Genomic DNA, 19921 nt, shown 5'->3' with positions numbered 1-19921 from the left:
TGAGGGAGCTGCACATTGGACAAAGGGTGAAGCCTTCCAGCCCTGTTGATTTTGGAAAGCTGTGAGAAAGATTACCCTAGATCTGTACAGGCAGGCAAGAGCTGTGCACATGAATGGCTGCCCATTTGTGTGGCTCTATTTGCATCCACTCATCCGTGGCAATGTGGCTGATGCAGTAGTAGCAATTGTAGAGGAAACCCAAAAGGAGTTAGTACAGCTACACAAACTGTAGTAACACCTGCATGATTTCCACACAGGGGAATGACCAAGGCCTTATTCCACCCTTTCTGATGCTAGTGCTGAAACTCAAGTCCTACAAATTCTAGCAGAATGAAATGGATGTTATATTTATTTTACTCAGATATGGTTCTGATAGTATTCTCACAAATGTTATAAACTTCCATGAAATGTAGGAAAGGGATAGCATTACAAGAGTTAAAACCTTGCTTATTACTGTAGTCAGAATTGACTTGGTATGGCTATGTAAACAACAAGGAAAGTCAACAGCTTTATGAACGTGTTTGAATGAACACGTTCATAATGATAATACTTGCTAAAAACTTTTAGTATAAAAATCATGTTATTTCAAAACTATGCTTTTCTTATAGATCGCCTATCAGACAGATAACTATACATTAGCCAAAAAAGCATTTTCACCACTGTGGGACTATTTTGTCTTGCCTCCTTCAACACCAACTGCTGATCCAGCAGTTATTTCTGCAAGCAACAATTTGACTATATCTCAGAACAGGTAATTGGCAAAAATGATTTTTAAATAGCAGTCAGCTGTAAATGTGTACCATTTTATTTTGTAGAGTAACAAGCTGTGAAATTGTGCTGATACTCCTAGAATGAAAGATGCTCTAAAAATATATCACGATTGTTAACTTTGTCATACAAAAATATATAGCATCATGAAATTAGCACAGAGTTTTCATTATAAATAGTATCTCTAGTATTTGGATGTTTTTCCTTTGTAACGGTGTTTTCTCAGTCAAGACAGGTTAAATTTTTAGGAAATGTTCATTAATTTTGTTTGTCTCATTTTCTGATGCCAAGCACGAGGAACCTGGATCTAGACTTCTAGAAGTATGAATAAGGCTAAGATTTTGTCATGGATATTTTTAGTAAAAGTCAGGAGGCTTTATTGCCTGTGACCTGTCCATGACTTTTACTAAAAACATCCATGATAAAATGGGAAGGGGCTGGGCAGCTGCAGCTCTGGGGCCTCCAGCACCTGTGGGGGCTCAGAGATGCAGGGTCCCCCTGCCCTCTCCCTGGCAGCAGGGAGCTGCGGGGATCCCCCTGCCACCGCCACGGTGGGAAGCTGCGGGGGTCCCCCTGCTCCTCGCAGTGGCTGGGGAGCTGTGGGTATTCCTGCTGCCCACGGAGGCTTGGAGCTTGGGGGCCCGCCAGGGATGAAGTCATGGAGGTCTTTGGAAGTCACGGATTCTGTGACCTCCATGACAAAATCGTAGCCTTAGGTATGAGCACCTACAATTCCAATTGAAATTAATGGGAGCAACAGGGGCTCAAGAAATGCTGAAAGCCAAGTCTCTGGTGTCAAATGGGGCACTCAAAATGAGTGGATATTTGCAAATTGTTTTTGAGTAATTAAAAAATCTGCCAATACATTTTTAATGTACTAAGATATTTTAGGAGTAATCCTTTAAAATTATGCTACCTAAAAATAAATAAAATTCCAAATATAATTGTGATAAAGGAAAACATGGAAATAAGTATTTTAAGGTTTTCATAATTACAAAAGTTTTAACTCAACAGTCCATTAAAACACCATAGGTACAGACACAAAAGCAAGCAAACCTGTAATGAAAAGATAAGAGGAAAAGACACATTGCATTTTGATGTATAAAGTAATATACAAAAAAGAAATCAATATGCAATCAAATGTATGTTGACTGTTGATAGATGAACGAACATTTATCCAAAACATCTAGTATACATCCTCATCTTCTTTTAACTGAGCTTCTTTATGACATTATTGTGTTAACTGGAAAACATTGGCATCACTATTGAAATAAAATATGAATAAAATATTCATAAGTTTCAGTTTTGCCAGAAACAACCCAGAACATTAAAAGCCTAATGACAAGAATTCAGAGCATAGAGGTTATTAAGAAAAATAAAAATACCTTTTTCTAAAAACATATATTGCTCTTCCTTCTTCATACTGTAATCATAATACATTCCCACTTTCATAGCAAGACGAGAGTCACTGTAGTATTGTAGTTGTTTCCTATAAAGGAGACAATGCTATAAATTAGGGAAATTAGAAAGGTATACAAAATATTATTTGAAAAAATAATTGGGGGTCACATATGGCAAGACTCCTTCCTTTCCAAAGATTCCAGAGTATCTAGTAGTCTCATATTAATACATATTATAAAGTCTTTCGTAAGCTTATTTTTGTGAAGTACAAAGCATTATTTAATTTAAATCCTTGTTACAGATTTTGGGACCTGAACAGGCCCATAGTGCTCTCATTTTGCACTGTTTTTTCATTATCTTTTTTCTAAATCTTATTTTTTCCTAAACACTTAATGTTTTTTTGTTCCAAATCTAATAACTTTGGTGAAACTTTATCCAACTTTGAGTTATATGAATCAGCTGTAGAGTGTAGGTTTTGAATACCTGGTCAAATGCTTTCTAGATATTTGCTTCTCCCTCAGTTTCAGCTCCAGCTCCAATTTAAATTAACAGAAATTCACTCATTGACTTAAATGACTATAGGGTCCATCCCTTAAATCTTAAAGTCAGCCTGTTTCAATTTGTTTAGCCTTAGATCTCTGATTGGCTAATTCAACTATATTAAAAGCAGTAATGACTAGTGGAGACTGCAGAAGGGGTTGAAAGGAAAGAAAAACACCCAAGCCTTGCACCATTAATTCCTGTTGACATCAGGTAAAGTCAGCTATGTGAACAAGTCTACAGACCCTTCCTTTCTTTATTTTCAGCTTTCTTATAGGGCAGTGGTTCTAAACCTTTCCAGACTACTGTATCCCTTTCAGGAGTCTGATTTGTCTTGTGTACCCCCAAGTTTCACCTCACTTAAAAACTGCTTGCTTACAAAATCAGACATAAAAATACAGACATGTTACAGCGCACTGTTACTGAAAAAGTGCTTATGTTCTCATCTTTACCATATAATTATAAAATAAATCAAGTGGACTATAAATATTGTACTGTATAGGATATAGAGCAGCATAAACAAGTCATTGTCTGTATGAAATTTTAGTTTGTGTTGAATCTGCTAGGGCTTTTTATGTAGCCTGTTGTAAAACTTAGCAAATATCCAGATGAGTTGATGTACCCCCTGAAAGAACCGTGTGTACCCCTAGGGGTACACATACCCCTGGTTGAGAACCACTGTTATAGGAGACATAATCAGTGAAGGAAAGCATAGAATTTACTCTTTACAGCATAAAAATGCCGGTTAGAAGCTATCAGGCTAAGGATTTAAAAAAGAAGAAATCCTCTGGAAAAAACACAAAAATACCATATTGAGAATTTTGCCCCAAAACATCAACAAGAAAAAGGAAAATACTCAATTAACTCTTTCGTGTAGGAACAGTGGTTTCATTGTGCATGTATGTACAATGGCTAGCACAGTGGGCCCCAATCCCTGAATAGAGCCTTTAGGCAAGGGGTGGGCAGACTATGGCCCATGGGCCACATCCAGCCCACCAGCCAATTTAATCTGGCCCTCAAACTCCTGCTGGTGAGTGGGGTCTGGCTTGCCCCACTCCTGCACTCCAGCATATAGCACCCTCCTACACCCCAATCCCTCATCCCCAGCCCCACCTCAGAGCCTGCACCTCCAGTCAGAGCCCTCTCCCCCTGCACTCCAACCCCCTTCCCCAGCCCAGAGCCGCCTCCTGCACCCTGAACTCCTCTTTTCTGGCTCCACCCCATAGCCCGCACCCCCAACCAGAGCTCTCAGCCCCAATTTTGTGAGCATTCATGGCCTGCCATACAATTTCCATACCCAGATGTGGCCTTCGGACCAAAAAGTTTGCCCACTCCTGCTTTAGGCGCTACCACAATACAAAATAATAATAATAAACAGCCGTAGAATAAGAAACCAATTAAAAAGTAAATAGCCCGTTACATCCTTGAAATAACGTCCAAGTTGTCAAAAGATGACAATACAGTAGGAGACTTTTCTCTCCTAGTCCAATGCTGACATCCCTGGTCAGTGTTAAGTGAAATTAATCTCCATTTGCATCATCATCAGCTGTATTAATCCTTTTGATTTATGATGTTATAATTAGAATTTGTATTTTCACAAATTATGCAGTTTATACACCTCTACCTCGATATAATGCTGTCCTCGGGAGCCAAAAAAATCTTACCGCGTTATAGGTGAAACCGAGTTATATTGAACTTGCTTTGATCTGCCGGAGTGTGCAGCCCGCCCACCCCAGAGTGCTGCTTTACTGCATTATATCTGGATTCGTATTATATCAGGTCGCATTATATCGGGGTAGAGGTGTACGTGGAATGTCTATATCGTAATTATGTACTTTTAACATTATTTTGCCTTTTTTCTATTTTGTAGATTATGTCTTGATGCTGTATCTCAGACTTCTCCAATCCTCTTGCACCTCTTTCTTAGGAGCATTTTTATTATTAATGAGATTAATGTTAAGGAAGGAGCCCTCTTCTGTGATTCCATTTGTTCCAAAGAGTTACTGTACAATGGACAAGTATGTTTGGCTTAAAACTAATGTTGGGTTTGAGCTTACCTTTTTGATTTGACCAGTTGCATCTCAAAATTCCCCGGGTATATTTTACAATGTATTAACTGTAACTGTAGTGTATCTCATTCTTCATTAGCATGGTATCCATCAAAGTACAATCTTCTGTGTTTTTAAGGTCTGTTAACATTTGCTGATATTTTTGTATCTTTGGTAAAAGGGCTGTTTCTAGATCAATTATTCTGTCATTTAGGGGCAAAGCACATTGAAGCCAATGGAAGGACTTCCATTGACTGCAGTGGGGTCTGGATCAAGTCCTAAAAAAGAGGCAAAAATAATTTTTAATTTTGTGCTACTTTGATGTCGCTAGAATTTTTTCTTTATAAATGTTTTTGTGACTTGACCTGTATTTTTTCTTTAATATTAAACTTGTAATAGGATACCTTTGGCATACTAGCCTGAGTTCTTTCTTGCCTCTCTTACTCCCAAAAAGAGTGATATCGTATTTCTTGAAGATAGCAATGCAAAGGTATATCAACTCAACTTTCACTCCATTTCTGTGCCAGGTCCCATTGCACTTCTTTTGTCTAAGGACCCAATCCTGTAGCTCTTACTCATGTGAGGCATATCAACAGAGGTGAAAGTAACTTAAAGGACTTATTGGTACGCCAGAGTCCTGAGCAAGGGGTGGGGCCTCAACCGGAAGAAGCGGGGCCTTTAAATCCCAGGCCCTTTAAATTGAGATTTAAAGGGCCCAGGGCTCTGGCTGTGGTAGCAACTGCTGGGAGCCCTGGGCCCTTTAAATCACCGCTGGAGCACCATGGTAGTGGTAGCTGTGGAGGTGGCAGGGAGCTCCAGGGCTCGGGCGGCAATTTAAAGGGCCCGTGGCTCCTCTGAGGTAGCTCAGGCAGCAGGGGTTGGACTTTGGGCCCTTTAAATCACTGACAGAGCCCCGGGGCTCTGGCAGCAATTTAAAGGGTCTGGGGCTCCAGCCGTCGCTACCGCAGCAGAGCCCTGGGCTCTTTAAATCCCCGACGGAGCCCCAGGGGCTCCCAGCTGCTGTTGCTCCGGCAGCAGGGCTCTGGTGGTGATTTAAAGGGCCCGGGGCTCTGGCCAATGCCAGGAGTCCCAGGCCCTTTAAATCGCTGGCCTGGGGAAGCTGCCCCCTGCCGGTATGGTTGGTGGTGTACTGGCTCTTTCCGGTACCGGCTTACTTTCACCTCTGCATATCAATGACTTCACTGGACCTGCACACACAAGCAAGAACTGCAGAACCGGGACCTAAAATGTCAGGTCAAGAAATGACTTGATACCTTCCCATCAATTAAATGTGAGAGATTAGCATGTGAAATTTCTGCTTTGCTAAGTTTTTTTTTTTTGCTTTTTGGTGCCATAGCCTCTTTCCTTGCTCAGTAAAAAAGCAACTGAGGTTGAGTCCCAAGCTTTGTAGGCTTATAGTCAAAGGATACAATTAGTTCAAAATCACAGTCTGTCTTTGGAGTCATGAACAATGCTACTTTCCCTTATATACTTCTAGCAGGGATCACTGTAATGCTTATTCCAAATTCAGACATCTAGCAATTATACTGCTGCTTAAGACACAAAATATCTTTCTTCTTCCATCCTCTGAGATAAGTAATTTAAATAACAGAATTTACATCTGAATAAAAATGTTTGTTCATTTACAGGTTGCTAGACTAGCTGAATGTGAGAGAATGGTAGTGGCGATTGAACTCAGTAATTGGTTAAATGATGCAAATTATGCCCTGCAATCTGTTGTTCAATGTTATGGTCTCCTTGCTCCAATCATCTATCACAAGATTGCTTCAGTGCCAGTAGTTCAGGTAAGAATATTTAAAAGAGATGCAGCTTGCATACAAATCTTCTGAATTTAAAAACTTAATATATAATGAAGTAGACAGAAGGTGAACCAAACTTGTTGGATGTGTTTTCTTAGGAGCTTATTGAGAGCAAAATTTGTAATGCTTTTGATAACTTCACAACAAACAAGGTATTTATTCTGTGCATGTCAAATACTGTCAGGCTTAAAATCTATGAATCTAGATTCTTTTCTCAGATATTCTAGTGTAAATTCAGAGTAATTCCATTGAGTTCATTGGGTACTATGGTGGATTTAAACCACTGCCATAACCTCTAACTATATTCCATTTACAAACAGTAGTGTTGAGGGAAACAAGAGAGTATTTGCCAGTTTTTTGAGTGCTTGACTCTGATATCCTAGTCATCATCTCTCTTTAAGCTAGAACTTTGTCCCATGGTGTCTTGATAATTCACTTTCTGTTTTCAATGGAGAGATGTTTTCTTTTAAAAACAAAGCTCCTTTCTAAAAGCAAGCATCTTCCAAATGAAAACTGAATGACTACTTGAGCCCCTTATCTCCATTTCTGTGTTTGGCGTAAAACTATTTAGTTTTCTCAAGGATTCAGTTAAACATATTGTTGGCAGCAAAGACTCTCTAACTCGTGATCAAGAAATAAAAACAAAACTAGATTCCAGTTTATGGTTAGACTGAGCTAAATAACTTAAAACAGCTAGCATAATTGTTGTGTTAAAACCAGAGCGGGGATGAGAGCCACTGGGAAAAGGCAGAGGGATTCTGTTCACATACTGTATCTGTCTAATGATAATGTCTCAGTTGGGTAGTCATTGGCAGTGATATCATACAAAATGCACAACCAGCCTATTGAAACATGGCTTCCGTGTTCAGATCCTTATTCTAATGGACAGTAATATAGTAATATGCATTTTTCATATCTGTTAAACAAGGGGGGGGGAATCCATCTCTTATGTTTAGAGCTGACTGGAAAACAAAAATAATTGCGTGAAAATTTGTTTTTCCTTTAAATTTCTGACCAGCTCAAAACAATTTGCTACAGATCTATCTCTGAGTATGTTATCTCATACCACATCATAAATTATTTTATTTCTGACTAATTAAAACAGCAAAAATACCTATCATATATCTATAACTTTTATATCTATTACCTTAGTCAGAGTTTGAGTGAAAGTTTGGTCACATTTACTATTGGTTTCAATGGGGCTAGGATCTCTGTATTCAGTAAACTATTTTTAAGTTTTACAGTCAAGTATAACAAGATGATATGTTGCTAGGCACTGACCCTGGAAAATCTTTTCAGATTTAGGGCTTCATATTGTAATCCTTGTACTTTCAGATCCTCATCAAGTGTCTAACAATCCTGCAAGAAGTCCCAAGTTCTACCTTACAGAGGAAACAGACAGGTTGTTATGAGAGTATTCAGCATATGATAGCTTGCTCCTCCTTTTATACAGCACAGGTATTTACTTTATTGTGTTTAGGACTGTAGACTTAAGGCTCAGTAGATAACATGAAAAAATTAGACAAACCTTCATCTTACTAATCTGACCTTAAGAAAGGATTTTTATAGTGTGAAATATCCCTATCTAGTCTAACAGAGATGACTTTTAGTGCCTTACTACTAACAGAAACATAGTTTTAGAGTGGTAGCCATGTTAGTCAGTACCAGCAAAAAGAATGAGGAGTACTTGTGGCACCTTAGAGACTAACAAATTTAATTGAGCATAAGCTTTTGTGGGCTAAAACCCACTTCATCAGATGCATGCAGTGGAAAATACAGTAGGAAGATATATAGACACAGAGAACATGAAAAAATAGGGGTTGCCATACCAACTCTAACGAGACTAATCAATTAAGATGGACTATTATCAGCAGAAGAAAAAAAATGTTTGTAGTGATAATCAGGATGCCTCATTTCAAACAGTTGACAAGAAGATGTGAGTAACAACAGTAAGGGAAAAACTAGCAAGGGGAAATAGTTTTTAGTTTGTATAGTGACCCATTCACTCACAGTCTTTATTCAAGCCTATTTTAATGGTGTCCAGTTTGCATATTAATTCCAGGTCTGCAGCTTCTCGTTGGAGTCTGTTTTTGAAGGGTTTTTTTGTTAAAGAATTGTGACTTTTAGGTCTGTAATTGAGTGTCCAGGGAGGCTGAAGTGTTCTCTGGCTGGTTTTTGAATGTTATAATTCTTGACGTCCCATTTGTGTCCATTTATTCTTTTGCATAGAGACTGTCCGGTTTGGCCAATGTACATTGCTGACACATAATGGCATATATCACATTGGTAGATGTGCAGGTGAACGAGCCCCTGATGGTGTGGCTGATGTGATTAGGTCCTATGATGGTGTACCTTGAATAGATATGTGGATAGAGTTGGCATCGGGCTTTGTTGCAAGGATAGGTTCCTGCATTAGTGTGTTTGTTGTGTGGTGTTTGGTTGCTGATGAGTATTTGCTTCAGGTTGGGGGGCTGTCTGTAAGCGAGGACTGGCCTGTCTCCCAAGATCTGTGAGAGTGAGGGATCGTCCTTCAGGATATGTTGTAGATCCTTGATGATGCACTGGGGAGGTTTTAGTTGGGGGCTGAAGGTGACAGCTATTGGCATTCTGTTACTTTCTTTATTGGGCCTGTCCTGTAGTAGGTGACTTCTGGGTACCCTTCTTGCTCTGTCAATCTGTTTCTTCACTTCAGCAGGTAGGTATTATAGTTTTAAGAATGCTTGATAGAGATCTTATAGGTGTTCATTTCTGTCTGAGAGATTGGAGCAAATGTGGTTGTATCTTAGAGCTTGGCTGTAGTCAGTGGATCGTGTGATGTGGTCTGGATGAAAGCTGGAGGCATGTAGGAAAGGATAGCGGTCAGTAGGTTTCCGGTATAGGGTGGTGTTTATGTGACCGTTTATTAGCACTGTAGTGTCCAGGAAGTGGATCTCTTACGTGGATATATGCTATCATGTGCCAGCAATGCCCCTCTGCCATGTACATTGGCCAAACCAGACAGTCTCTATGCAAAAGAATAAATGGACACAAATCAGACGTCAAGAATTATAACGTTCAGAAACCAGTTGGAGAATATTTCAACCTCCCTGGACACTCAATTACAGACCTAAAAGTTGCAATTCTTCAACAAAAAAGCTTCAAAAAAGACTCCAATGAGAAACTGCAGAACTGGAATTAATTTGCAAAGTGGACACCATTAAATTAGGCTTGAATAAAGACTGGGAGTGGATGGTTCATTACACAAACTAAAAACTATTTCCCCTTGCTAATTTTTCCCCTACTGTTACTCACATCTTCTTGTCAACTGTTTGAAATGGGTCATCTTGATTATCGCTACAAACATTTTTTTCTTCTGCTGATAATAACCCACCTTAATTGATTAGTCTCATTAGAGTTGTTATGGCAACTCCCATTTTTTCATATTCTCTGTGTGTATATATATATATCTTCCTACTGTATTTTCCACTGCATGCATCTGATGAAGTGGGCTTTAGCCCATGAAAGCTTATGCCTAAATACATTTTAGTCTTTAAGGTGCCACAAGTACTCCTCGTTCTTTTAGAAAACTTAGTGTGGAAATTGCCACTAGTCTACCTTCTGGTCCCACTATGATGGAAGGTAAACAGTTTAACATACAAATAGCCCCCTGGGTGAATAAGTCATTTCTGACATTAAGTCTAACTCACCTTATTTTCTAATAAATCATAGCCCAGAATTTACAAATGTAAGAGCCTCCGGTCATTCACCTACATCCATATTCAGGAACATAAATAAGTGGCCTGATTTTCAGAGTTGCTGTGCACCTGAAGTTCTTTATTTACTTCAGTGGAGCTGCAGCTGCTCAGCACATTTGAATATTAGGCCACTTACTTTATTTAGATTCCTATATAAGAGTTTAGGAGCCTAACTTTAGGTACCCTAGTTTGAAAGTGTTGGTTTAGTAAATAGAAACTGGAACTATGGCTGGAATTTTTAATGCATTTTATGTGCCTTAATAGGGACAGAGGAGCCTAATTAAATCTTGAGGTGGAACATAGGCATACAACGAATTGTCAACATTTGATTCAAAGTGCCTGCAAGGCTGTTGAACATTTGGGGTGGATGGGTGATGCACCTCGTATTTTGAATTATGGGCCTGGTCAAGAGGTTAAGTGCACAGTAGAGTATTTTTAAAGTAGGTGGGAAGGCACCTAGCCAGAGCAGGTTGCTGAAAAGTTAGACTAATTCAGGGCATACCTAAGTTGTTAGGTACTTGTGAAGAAGAGACTGTCTCTGGGGAATGCAGACAACACCTGGTAATGGAAGAAAAGGGTTAGTGTGTAAATATCAAATCAGATTTTCAAAGTAGCAATGTGCCTACTACAGCTTTGAAAATCTACATGCAAAGGAGGGTGTATAAACTGAGATTCATAACTACAGATTTAGGCACTTGGACAGGAAGATTTGAAAATTCCAATCTAAATTATTCAAGCTTACAATTGCTCATCAATAAACTTTGATATTATTGCACTGTACTTTATGATTACTTGCAGAGTTTTAGTCATTGGCTAATATCGCTATAATATTCATATATTTCCCAGTTATAAACAATGAAGGAAAAATATAAATGTTATGTAAAAGAAAAAATTAATTAATAGATATTTAACAGGTACTGCGTTCATGGAAAGAATATGAACTAGCATTAATTATTATTAACTATGGGAAAAAGTTGTTGGATTCTTCACAAACATCCCATGGACAGTCTAAATTCAATAGTATTGAAGAAATGCAAGTTGACACAGAAACAGAAGATGAGGTAATCTTTTTTCATTTTCCCTTTCTTTTCTATAAGTAGGATGTTGCATAATAGCACCCTATCAAAACATTGCTGATATGAGATAGTGTAAGAAATTTAAAGACATGCAACATTCTTTAACATATCAGAGATCACACAGAAGATCACTTACATCCATGGAAAGTTGAAATTAATTTTAATCAAACAATTTTCCTAGTTGAATACTGCACTTCATATCATGTCTTCAGAAACACTATAAATGACAGAGAATTAAATAACTGGTGAAACTGCCGAGCTAAAGAAACTCTGAAAAAGTAGTATCCCAAGTATATTGAACTGGAGAAACTTAGCTTTCTCATTGCTGCTGCTGCACATCTTCAGAGGTGCTGTTGATGGCATCTTCCTTCCCCACAGACCACCTCATCCCTCTCAGGCTTGAGTGCATTTATGCCTGGGGCTGCAAGAGAATAACACAGGAATTGGCTCTGGATATGTCCTCCCTTAAGGTTATCATGCAGTCTCAGTACCTCATAGGATCTGGAAGGCTGGAGTGAGCCTTGCAATCATCAGTCATGTTCTTGGTCCTCTGGAGGGGTGGGCTCCTATCAGCCTTCCTTAAAGAGACATAAAATATACTATTGTTCCTCCCTTTGTCTCTCACTCCTGAAGGTCATGATTTAAAACCCTTCTCAGGAGGGAAGAAGATGGTGTCACAGTTAAATGGCTAGTTGCACCTATGTCCCATTTTTGGTCTCTCTGAGAGCACCCCCTCAAGTCTTAGGCCTTGTGCCTTCATCTGTTCCAGGGTGGGGAATTTTGCAATTCCACTTTCCCACTGGGCCCTTGGCTACAGTACCCTGTATATCAATCGTGCTTACCCTATGGGACTGACTGAGTTTAGGTACTTGTTTTGCTCCCCTTCAGGAGTCTCTGACCAGACAGTACTTCGGATTTTAAAAATCTGTTTATTTATCAGTAGGAACAAAGGATTTAGAGAAAAGGATTTTAAAACAACAGTCTACACACGTCTTTCTTACCTACAGGCTTACTACCTCTGATAGTAGTGTAGGAAGGTCAAGCATCTTCAGAGATTCCAGTGAGTGCTTTTGTCTCTGCCTAGTTCCTGCAAACAGCTGCCCCCCGTTAAAGAGCATTCCATTTAAAATCTGCCAGAAGTCTTTTGATCTCCTGTGTTTGAAGGCTTATTTTGTCCTGATACAAACCATTTTGTAGCTGACTAAATAGGTGGCAAAATCTTCCAAGTTAATAGTCCTGGCATTGCCCTTTAACAGCCCTCAATTGATTGTGGAAAGTCGGCCTATTCTGAGCCATTCTTTCCCTTCCTGACAGCCTCATGTTGTATTAAACCATTATAGTCCTATAGAACCCCTCCCTGACAAATAAGCATGTCAACATAGAGTATTCATAAGTTATGACAAAGCATCTCCAGGTCAGTCACAGATGGTATGAAAAGTGCTGACTTAAATCTGCGGACCACAGCTCTCTACCCTTGGACTGTGATATTTAAGAGCTAAGGAGAGAGGGCTTTTTGATTTTTATACCTACTGCCCACTGAAAAAAATCCTACTGAACGTAACAGCAGTTGGTACCATAAATGTTCAGGTCAGCCCAAATTAGCCTCTGCAATTGATGCTTCCTATTTGAGGGATATTCCCTCATTTTTAGCTACATCCTGTTAGTAGTAGTAGTATTGTAGAGCCTGGGGATCCCAGCAAAGATTGGGACCCTGTTATGCTTGGCACTGTACGAACATAGAATAAGAGACAGTCCCAGCTCTGAAGAGCTTACAACCTAAATAGAGAAGATAGTCAAAAGGTTGGAGGGAACGGATGCAATATAGAGGCAACTGTTCTGTTAGTTCCACAACTTTTTGTTTGTTTCTCTTTTATTTTTTTGCCTGTTTAGTTTGGTGGTGGTCGTGGTGGGTGGGAAGGGGATTAGCTGAAAAGAGAGATAAGGAAAGTAGATGGGACATTAAAAGGAGGGGGAAGAATGAGGGTTATGGAGGGCAGGTGAAGTCAGGCTGAAATAAAGAGCCTGAAGGAGGAGGTTGGTGGAAGTGGGAACAAACAGCCAGTCAGCATAGGGAGAAGAATGTCCAGAGAGAAAGCTGTACAAACCATTTGGACAAGGATGACATCAGAGTCACCAGGTCCTGATTCAGCTTTTTTCCCCCTGTGCTATTGCTGACTGAGTTTCTGGCAGGCTTCTCCCAGCAGTCCCCTCTTCCCCTCCACCAAGCATACAAAATGTATCCAGTTTCTGAAGATAAGTAAGATTTTTTTGGTCAAAAAAATCAAATGTCCAAAATCCTAAAAGTTTCTGATTTTTGTCCAAAAACCAAAATATTATGTCTAAAATCTGAAGTATTTCTATTCAAATATAGTGTTGTGGTGCTTTGTGAGTTATAGTTTAATTGCCTTAGGTCCCCATTCTCCTCACTGGGCTCCCTAGCAGGACTAAAGTTTCCATGATGCTCTGCAAACACAGACCTCTCTAATGCTCTGCCTCCCCTCACCAAGTGGTGAGTGCAAGGCATTTCATGGGAGATGTAATCTGACTAATATTTAGATTTCTCCCTTACTGGGAGTGGAGCAGTTAGCTCATTCCACCCAAATGAAATATGTCAATCAATCTTCTGGCCACGATACTGTGAGAATCATAGAACATGTCAGTTAGCCGCTTCAGTGCCCTAATTAAGGGAATAAGTCATTCCCGAGGTGACTGATTCAGACAGGAAAGAAACACACAACTCAAAGCAACTATTTTCTAACTGAGCTCTGAAGTGGATCTGTTAGCTAAGGAGAGAACTGGGGACAGCTAGTTCCAAAGGTCACACTCTCAGCCTTATAAAAACACTTCTCAGAAGTGGCAAAAGCCCATCTTCACAAACTATAGGGAACCACCTCGTAGCTGCAACAGACACATTGTAAGCAGCCTGCCACCACCAGCAGAACTGACAGATGGGCAGAAAATTCTTTCTTGTTCACCCAAGTTGCCAAACAAATACAAACCAGTTATCTCCCCATGCAAATAAGTCACACTTTAGCCTTTAGACAGTAGTAATTGGTGCAGGATGTATCCCCCCAACAGGTGAGGAAAATTAGAGGCCCATGAGAGAGCTCATCAGGGTTTGCAAGGGACAGGAAGCCACAAATATTTTAAAGTGGATTTCCCCCTAAATATGTTTTAAAAAATTACAGTTCTGGCAAGATCCTAAGCCATTTTAACTTTCTCTTTTGATTTAGTTTCATTATATCCAAATAATTCAATATACAGAAAGTTGATATCTGTAAATCACAATTTACCTGGAGTTTATTTCATATCTGAAGTTGTCACTGGAAAAAATTACATTAAAAACATAAATAACAAATATTGATTAGGACACCAAACAGGGAATTAAGAGACTTGGGATTTATTCCTGACTCTGCCATTGACCTGCTGTCTACAGCTACATAATTTTCTAAGTATTAATAATTTATAACTTGATATTCTTAGAGTCCTTACAGTAAAAAGAAGTCACAAGTAGCTGCAGTTGAAAAAGCAGCTGAGAACCTAGCAGCTCTGGAATCAAACCTCCTCAAACTGACAAGACCAGGTAGATGTTTTAGCAAAGTATTTTTTACCTTCTCTCTCTACTGTTTCTCATGATTTGCGTTCAAGAATGGTTTTGCCAAATAAGTACTCATGCGTTCTTTGGCTCTGTTTAAGAGGGAAAATGAGGCACACAATATAACCAGCCAAATATATGATTTCTGTTGCTTCATTTAGGTTGGCAGTACCATATGGCATTGTTTTCACCAAGTCTTTCCTTTCTTTCAATGGTAATACCTCATTCCTCATTAACAACTACGATTGCTGCATTCAAGCAAACACACTAACAAGCTTAAAAGCTCTATCAGTTGTATTGGGGCTCTATGCTATATCCTACCTCCTCAAGCTGTTCAGACTGCCTATATGATTTTTTTTCAGAACAATCTAGTTTGAGAAGCCAATGATTTATGGCCATTCTGAACTTAAGGTTCCTGCAGGAGTGCCTGCAGCAGTACGTTTTAGTAAATATAATTGACCCAACCCATAAAAATACTAAATTTTAAAAGTCTAGTCTTTCAGAGTCTATTAGTCTACAGTCACTAATTATTAGTCACATGTGACTCTTTGGTCATTGTCTTTTTTTCTGTGTTTGTATATCGCCTAGCAGAGTGGAGCCATACAAATACATAAATAATTCATAATAACAACTGAAATATTTAGTTGCTCCTTATGTTGGATCAGATAAGGAAGGGTTACTTGTCCGGCTATGCCGAAAGAAGGACAGGAGACATTTGACATGGGTTTAATCAGGCCGCAACTGTATTATTAGATGTCTGGGACTTCCCGGCAGATAAAAGTGTACAGTGCAGGTAACCCTATGTTTATTCTGTAATTACCAGAGGGACTTCTACCAGCTCCCCCTCTTTTTCTAGCCAGGTCCCGACAGCAAATCCATTGCCAGGACCTTACCATCCACCCTGCTTGTTACAGGGTTAAGGTGGACTATAAAAATAGGGGGTTGGCTCCCTGCTGTACCAATCATAGAAGTTCCCAACCGCCCCCCGTTTGTTCCTTTTAATGAACCATCATTTTAAGTCCTTTTCTAAGCCATTTTCCTGGTCACTGTATACCTTTCCTATGGAGTACCTGCACTGGACATCCGCCACAAGGAGGTGCCAGCAATTAGCTTGGCTGCCTCCCCCGCAGCCCAAACCCAGTCGGGTTCCCAGACATCTCTTAGTGCCCCAGCCAAAACAAATGGGCTCCAACTTCATCTTTCCTGTATAATGTGGTGCCCTCAGGATGTCCAAAGTGGTGAGCTTCTTATGAACCCAAGGAATTTGACCAACCCTCTGTCCGTATCTGTCATGCCTTGTCCACAAGGTGGCGCCCTATGCTCCCAGTCAGACCCTGTGTTAATGCAAGTTCACAACACAGGTCTGCATCAAGTCCCTTCTTGTTCTGGGCAGTAATTGAACCCCTTTACACATTCCCAAATAATGTTTTCCAAGGTGTGCCACATCATGTTGATGACTGCTGATGGGCCCTTACGGCGCACAGCAGTGGTAGCTGGCCCAATAACATGCTTCTTCTTCGAGTGATTGCTCATATGCATTCCAGTTAGGTGTGTGCGCGCCGCGTGCACGTTCGTCGGAAGATTTTTACCCTAGCAACACTCGGTGGGTCGGCTGGGCACCCCCTGGAGTGGCACCGCTATGGCGCAAGATATATACCCCTGCCGACCCATCCGCCCCTCAGTTCCTTCTTACCGCCCGTGTCGGTCGTTGGAACAGTGGAGCGCGGCTTAGCTGACCTCCACTTCCCTAGCTACTCGTAGTTTCTCTCGTTAATTATAGTTCAGATTTATATAGTTGTAGTTAACTTTATTTGTTTGTAGTATAGTTAGTGTATTTAATTTACAGGGGTTCGGGGATAATCCCCTTCCCTGCACCCGGCGCCGGGTACGATGCCCGGTCCAAAGGGTTTTACAATGCTCGGCCGGCCACAAGCCGATGCCGACAAGAGATCCTCTCCTAAGTGCCTCGAGGAATCTCACCTAACAGATAAGTGCCGCGTTTGTGAGGCCTTTAATCCGAGAACAAAGGGGAGCGGGACATTCATCTCAAGCAGCTCCTGAGGGAGGCAGCTCTTGCTCCTCTGCTCTTGGCACCGAGCACTGGTTAGTCTTCAAGGAGCACTCCCTCGGCACCGGATCGCCGGTACTGCCAAGGCCTCCCGGCACCGGCCGTCGCCGGCACCGACACCGACGTCCACTCGGCACGGATCCCTCTCCTGGAGGATGAAGAGGCACAGGACTCCTGCTGTGTCCGAGCCGCCTGCTCCGCAGCCCGAGCGCTTTGCTAAGTCGGATCGCCCGGCACGGATATCTGCCGTGGCACCGACAATATCCGCACCGTTAACTCCGGCCATGCAAGAACCGTCGAGTCCGGTGCCGGAAAGCTCCCCAGTACGAGCCGTGCTTGAGCTCGCTATTAAGCTGCGACAGAGCCGCCTGCTCCGCAGCCCAAGCGCTATCCTAAGTTGGACCTCCTGGCACCGATACCTGCCATGGCACCGACAATGTCAGCACCGTCGCCTCCGGCCATGCAAGAGCTCTCGAGTCCGGTGCCAGAAAGCTCCCCGGTGCGAGCCGTGGTCGAGCTCACTATTAAGCTGCGTCAGAGCCCTGCTCCGCAGCCCGAGTGCTATACTAAGTCGGACCGCCCGGCTCCGCTACCTGCCGTGGCACCGACAATACCGGCACCGTCGACCCTGGCCATGCAAGAGCCGTCGAGTCCGGTGCCTGAAAGCTCCCCAGCGCCAGCTGTGGTCAAGCTCACTATTCCCTCCACGCCGGAGACAGTTTCCACGGCAAGGGAGCTGATTGCAATGACGGCGTCTGCGCTGCCTCAACCCCCGGCACCGCCGGGGAGGCTTATATAGTCGATCGGCAAGCCTGCCTTGATCAGACCACCCTCCATCGGCTCCGCAGAGCGGCACCATTCACGATCGCGGTTCCGCAGACGTTCTCGGTCCCGTCACTGATCAAGGTCCCGACACCGCTCACAGTCTCGGCACCGTTTTCCAATTCGGTACCAGTAATACTCGCGGCACCGCTCAGCGTCCTGTTCGCCGGCCCGGCCAATCCAGCACCCGGCATGGCTCCAGGCACCGGGACTCCCATAGCCACTCCCGACATAGAGCCTTGAGATCTCGGTCGACCGCCCGGCACCGCTCCGGTGGCAGGTCCCATTCTCGGTACTGGTATGCCTCCCGGTACCGATCCCCGGTACCGCGTCGAGCGACGTCAGTTAGAGAGGGAGACTCTACCAAGAGCTTTTCAGCTCCTCCAGGGCCATCCAGCCACGCATCAGTGTCGTCCCGTGCGGACACTTCATATGTGCAGTACTCTGTTTTCCGATGTGCCCTCCAGAGTCTTCCAGGGGACCTATCAGTGGTCGTTCTGGTCACCTTGGGCGTACTACCACGCCAGAGGCGTACCGGTGATCCCATCTTGCTCTGTTCCGTCGGAGCTCTGGGTGCCAGAGGCGACAATTAGCTGTCCCCCTCCGACCGGTACTGAGCAAGCCCCGGTTCAACCGGGCTCCCAGATACCGCCGGATCAGGAGGTCGTCCAGGAGCGCGAGCCCCACGGGACCCGCTTGTCCCTGGCCTTTCTTCTTCCTCCTCCCCGGATGAGGCGGGGGCAGGAACATACTCCTCGGGCCCTCCTCTAATCAAAACGCAAGTACATGGTATCCTCCAGGGGGTAGGAGTACCTATATGTACATCTCCCCCCGCCCTGCTCCCTTGTTGCCCAGTCCCTCAATGGGACGGAACGCCATGGCCAGCAGGCACCAGCCCCTAAATCCAAGGAGGCTAGGCGAATGGTCTTACTGGGCCGTAAGATGTACTCGGCGGGAACCCTGCAACTTCATGTAGCAAACTAGCAAGCCCTGCTTAGCCGCTACTATGGGTGGCGGTGGGCAAATTTACAGAGTCGGTTCTTCAGAACTCCCGTCAAGAGTTCAATGCCCTCCTGGAGCAAAGGAAGAAGCTGTCGAGAGCTTCCCTCCAGGCCTCGTTGGATGCAGCTGACTCTGCTGCCACGACCCTGGCCTCGGGTGTTGCCACAAGGCGCATTTCATGGCTCCAGTTATCGAGCCTTCCCTCGCAGCTGCTGCAGGCTATACAGGACTTGCCCTTTAATGGCAAAGGCCTGTTCTCGGGAAAAAAAAATGGCCCTAGGCTGCAAAGCCTAAAGGGCAGCAGGGTCACTTTGCACTTTCTCTCGGCATGCACACGCTGGTGCTTCAGCGCCGACCTTTCCATCCCCAGCCTCACCGCTCTTATCCTGCGCCTAGGCAAAGACAGGACTTTGCCAGCGGGGGTGGCTTACGCGGTCGTAGGCGTCAATCAGGACCCCAAAGGAGCCAAAATTAGGGTTCTTCTAACCACCAATGGGGCAAAAGCCTACCCATCCTCGTTCCTCTTAAGGACCCCTCTCACGAGCGATTCCTCTTGCAAGAGGTGCGGGCATTCCTCTTCATCGGAGCTATAGAGGAGGTACCTAAGGACGAAAGGGGCAAAGGGTTCTACTCCCACTAATTCCTAATCCCCTAGGCGAAGGGAGGTCTCAGACCTATCCTAGACCTGCGGGAACTCAACAAGTTCACGATACAGCTAAGTTCCGCATGGTACCCAGGGGGACAGTCATCCCATCCTTGGATCCCGGAGACTGGTATGCCGCCCTCGATATGAAGGGCGCGTATTTTCACGTCGCCATTTCTCCTCCACACAGAAGGTACCCCCGGTTTGGGGCCTACCGTCGTCATTTCCAGTATACGGCCCTCCCGGTTGGCCTCTATACAGCCCAAGTGTATTCAAAGTGCATGGCGGTAGTCGCCGCCTCTCTTCGCCACTGTCTGATACACGTTCTCCGTATCTAGACGATTGGCTCATTCGAGGGACCACCGGGTCCAAGTTACCAGTCATGTGGTCATCGACACGAACCT

General features: G+C 43.0%; 1 protein-coding gene across 13 annotated transcripts in view; it reads left to right on the top strand.

Moving 5' to 3' along the window:
* Positions 1-19921, top strand: part of CFAP54 (cilia and flagella associated protein 54) — a 223036-nt gene that overhangs the window by 70868 nt on the left and 132247 nt on the right. For all 13 annotated transcript variants that reach the window (XR_005592555.1, XR_005592556.1, XM_039519521.1 and 10 more), the window contains 6 exons: positions 609-751; positions 4580-4727; positions 6407-6562; positions 7913-8035; positions 11226-11372; positions 14871-14970. Coding sequence is in view for 11 of the 13 variants with exons in the window: in XM_039519521.1 (XP_039375455.1) it covers positions 609-751; positions 4580-4727; positions 6407-6562; positions 7913-8035; positions 11226-11372; positions 14871-14970 (817 nt within the window). In the remaining 2 variants the exon portion in view is untranslated. The remainder of the gene's footprint in view (positions 1-608; positions 752-4579; positions 4728-6406; positions 6563-7912; positions 8036-11225; positions 11373-14870; positions 14971-19921) is intronic.

Source organism: Mauremys reevesii, linkage group 1 (assembly GCF_016161935.1).
Source record: "Mauremys reevesii isolate NIE-2019 linkage group 1, ASM1616193v1, whole genome shotgun sequence".
NCBI classification, from domain to species: Eukaryota; Metazoa; Chordata; order Testudines; family Geoemydidae; genus Mauremys; species Mauremys reevesii.
Note: the sequence above shows the minus strand (reverse complement) of the source record. Positions and strands in the feature narration are given on the sequence as shown.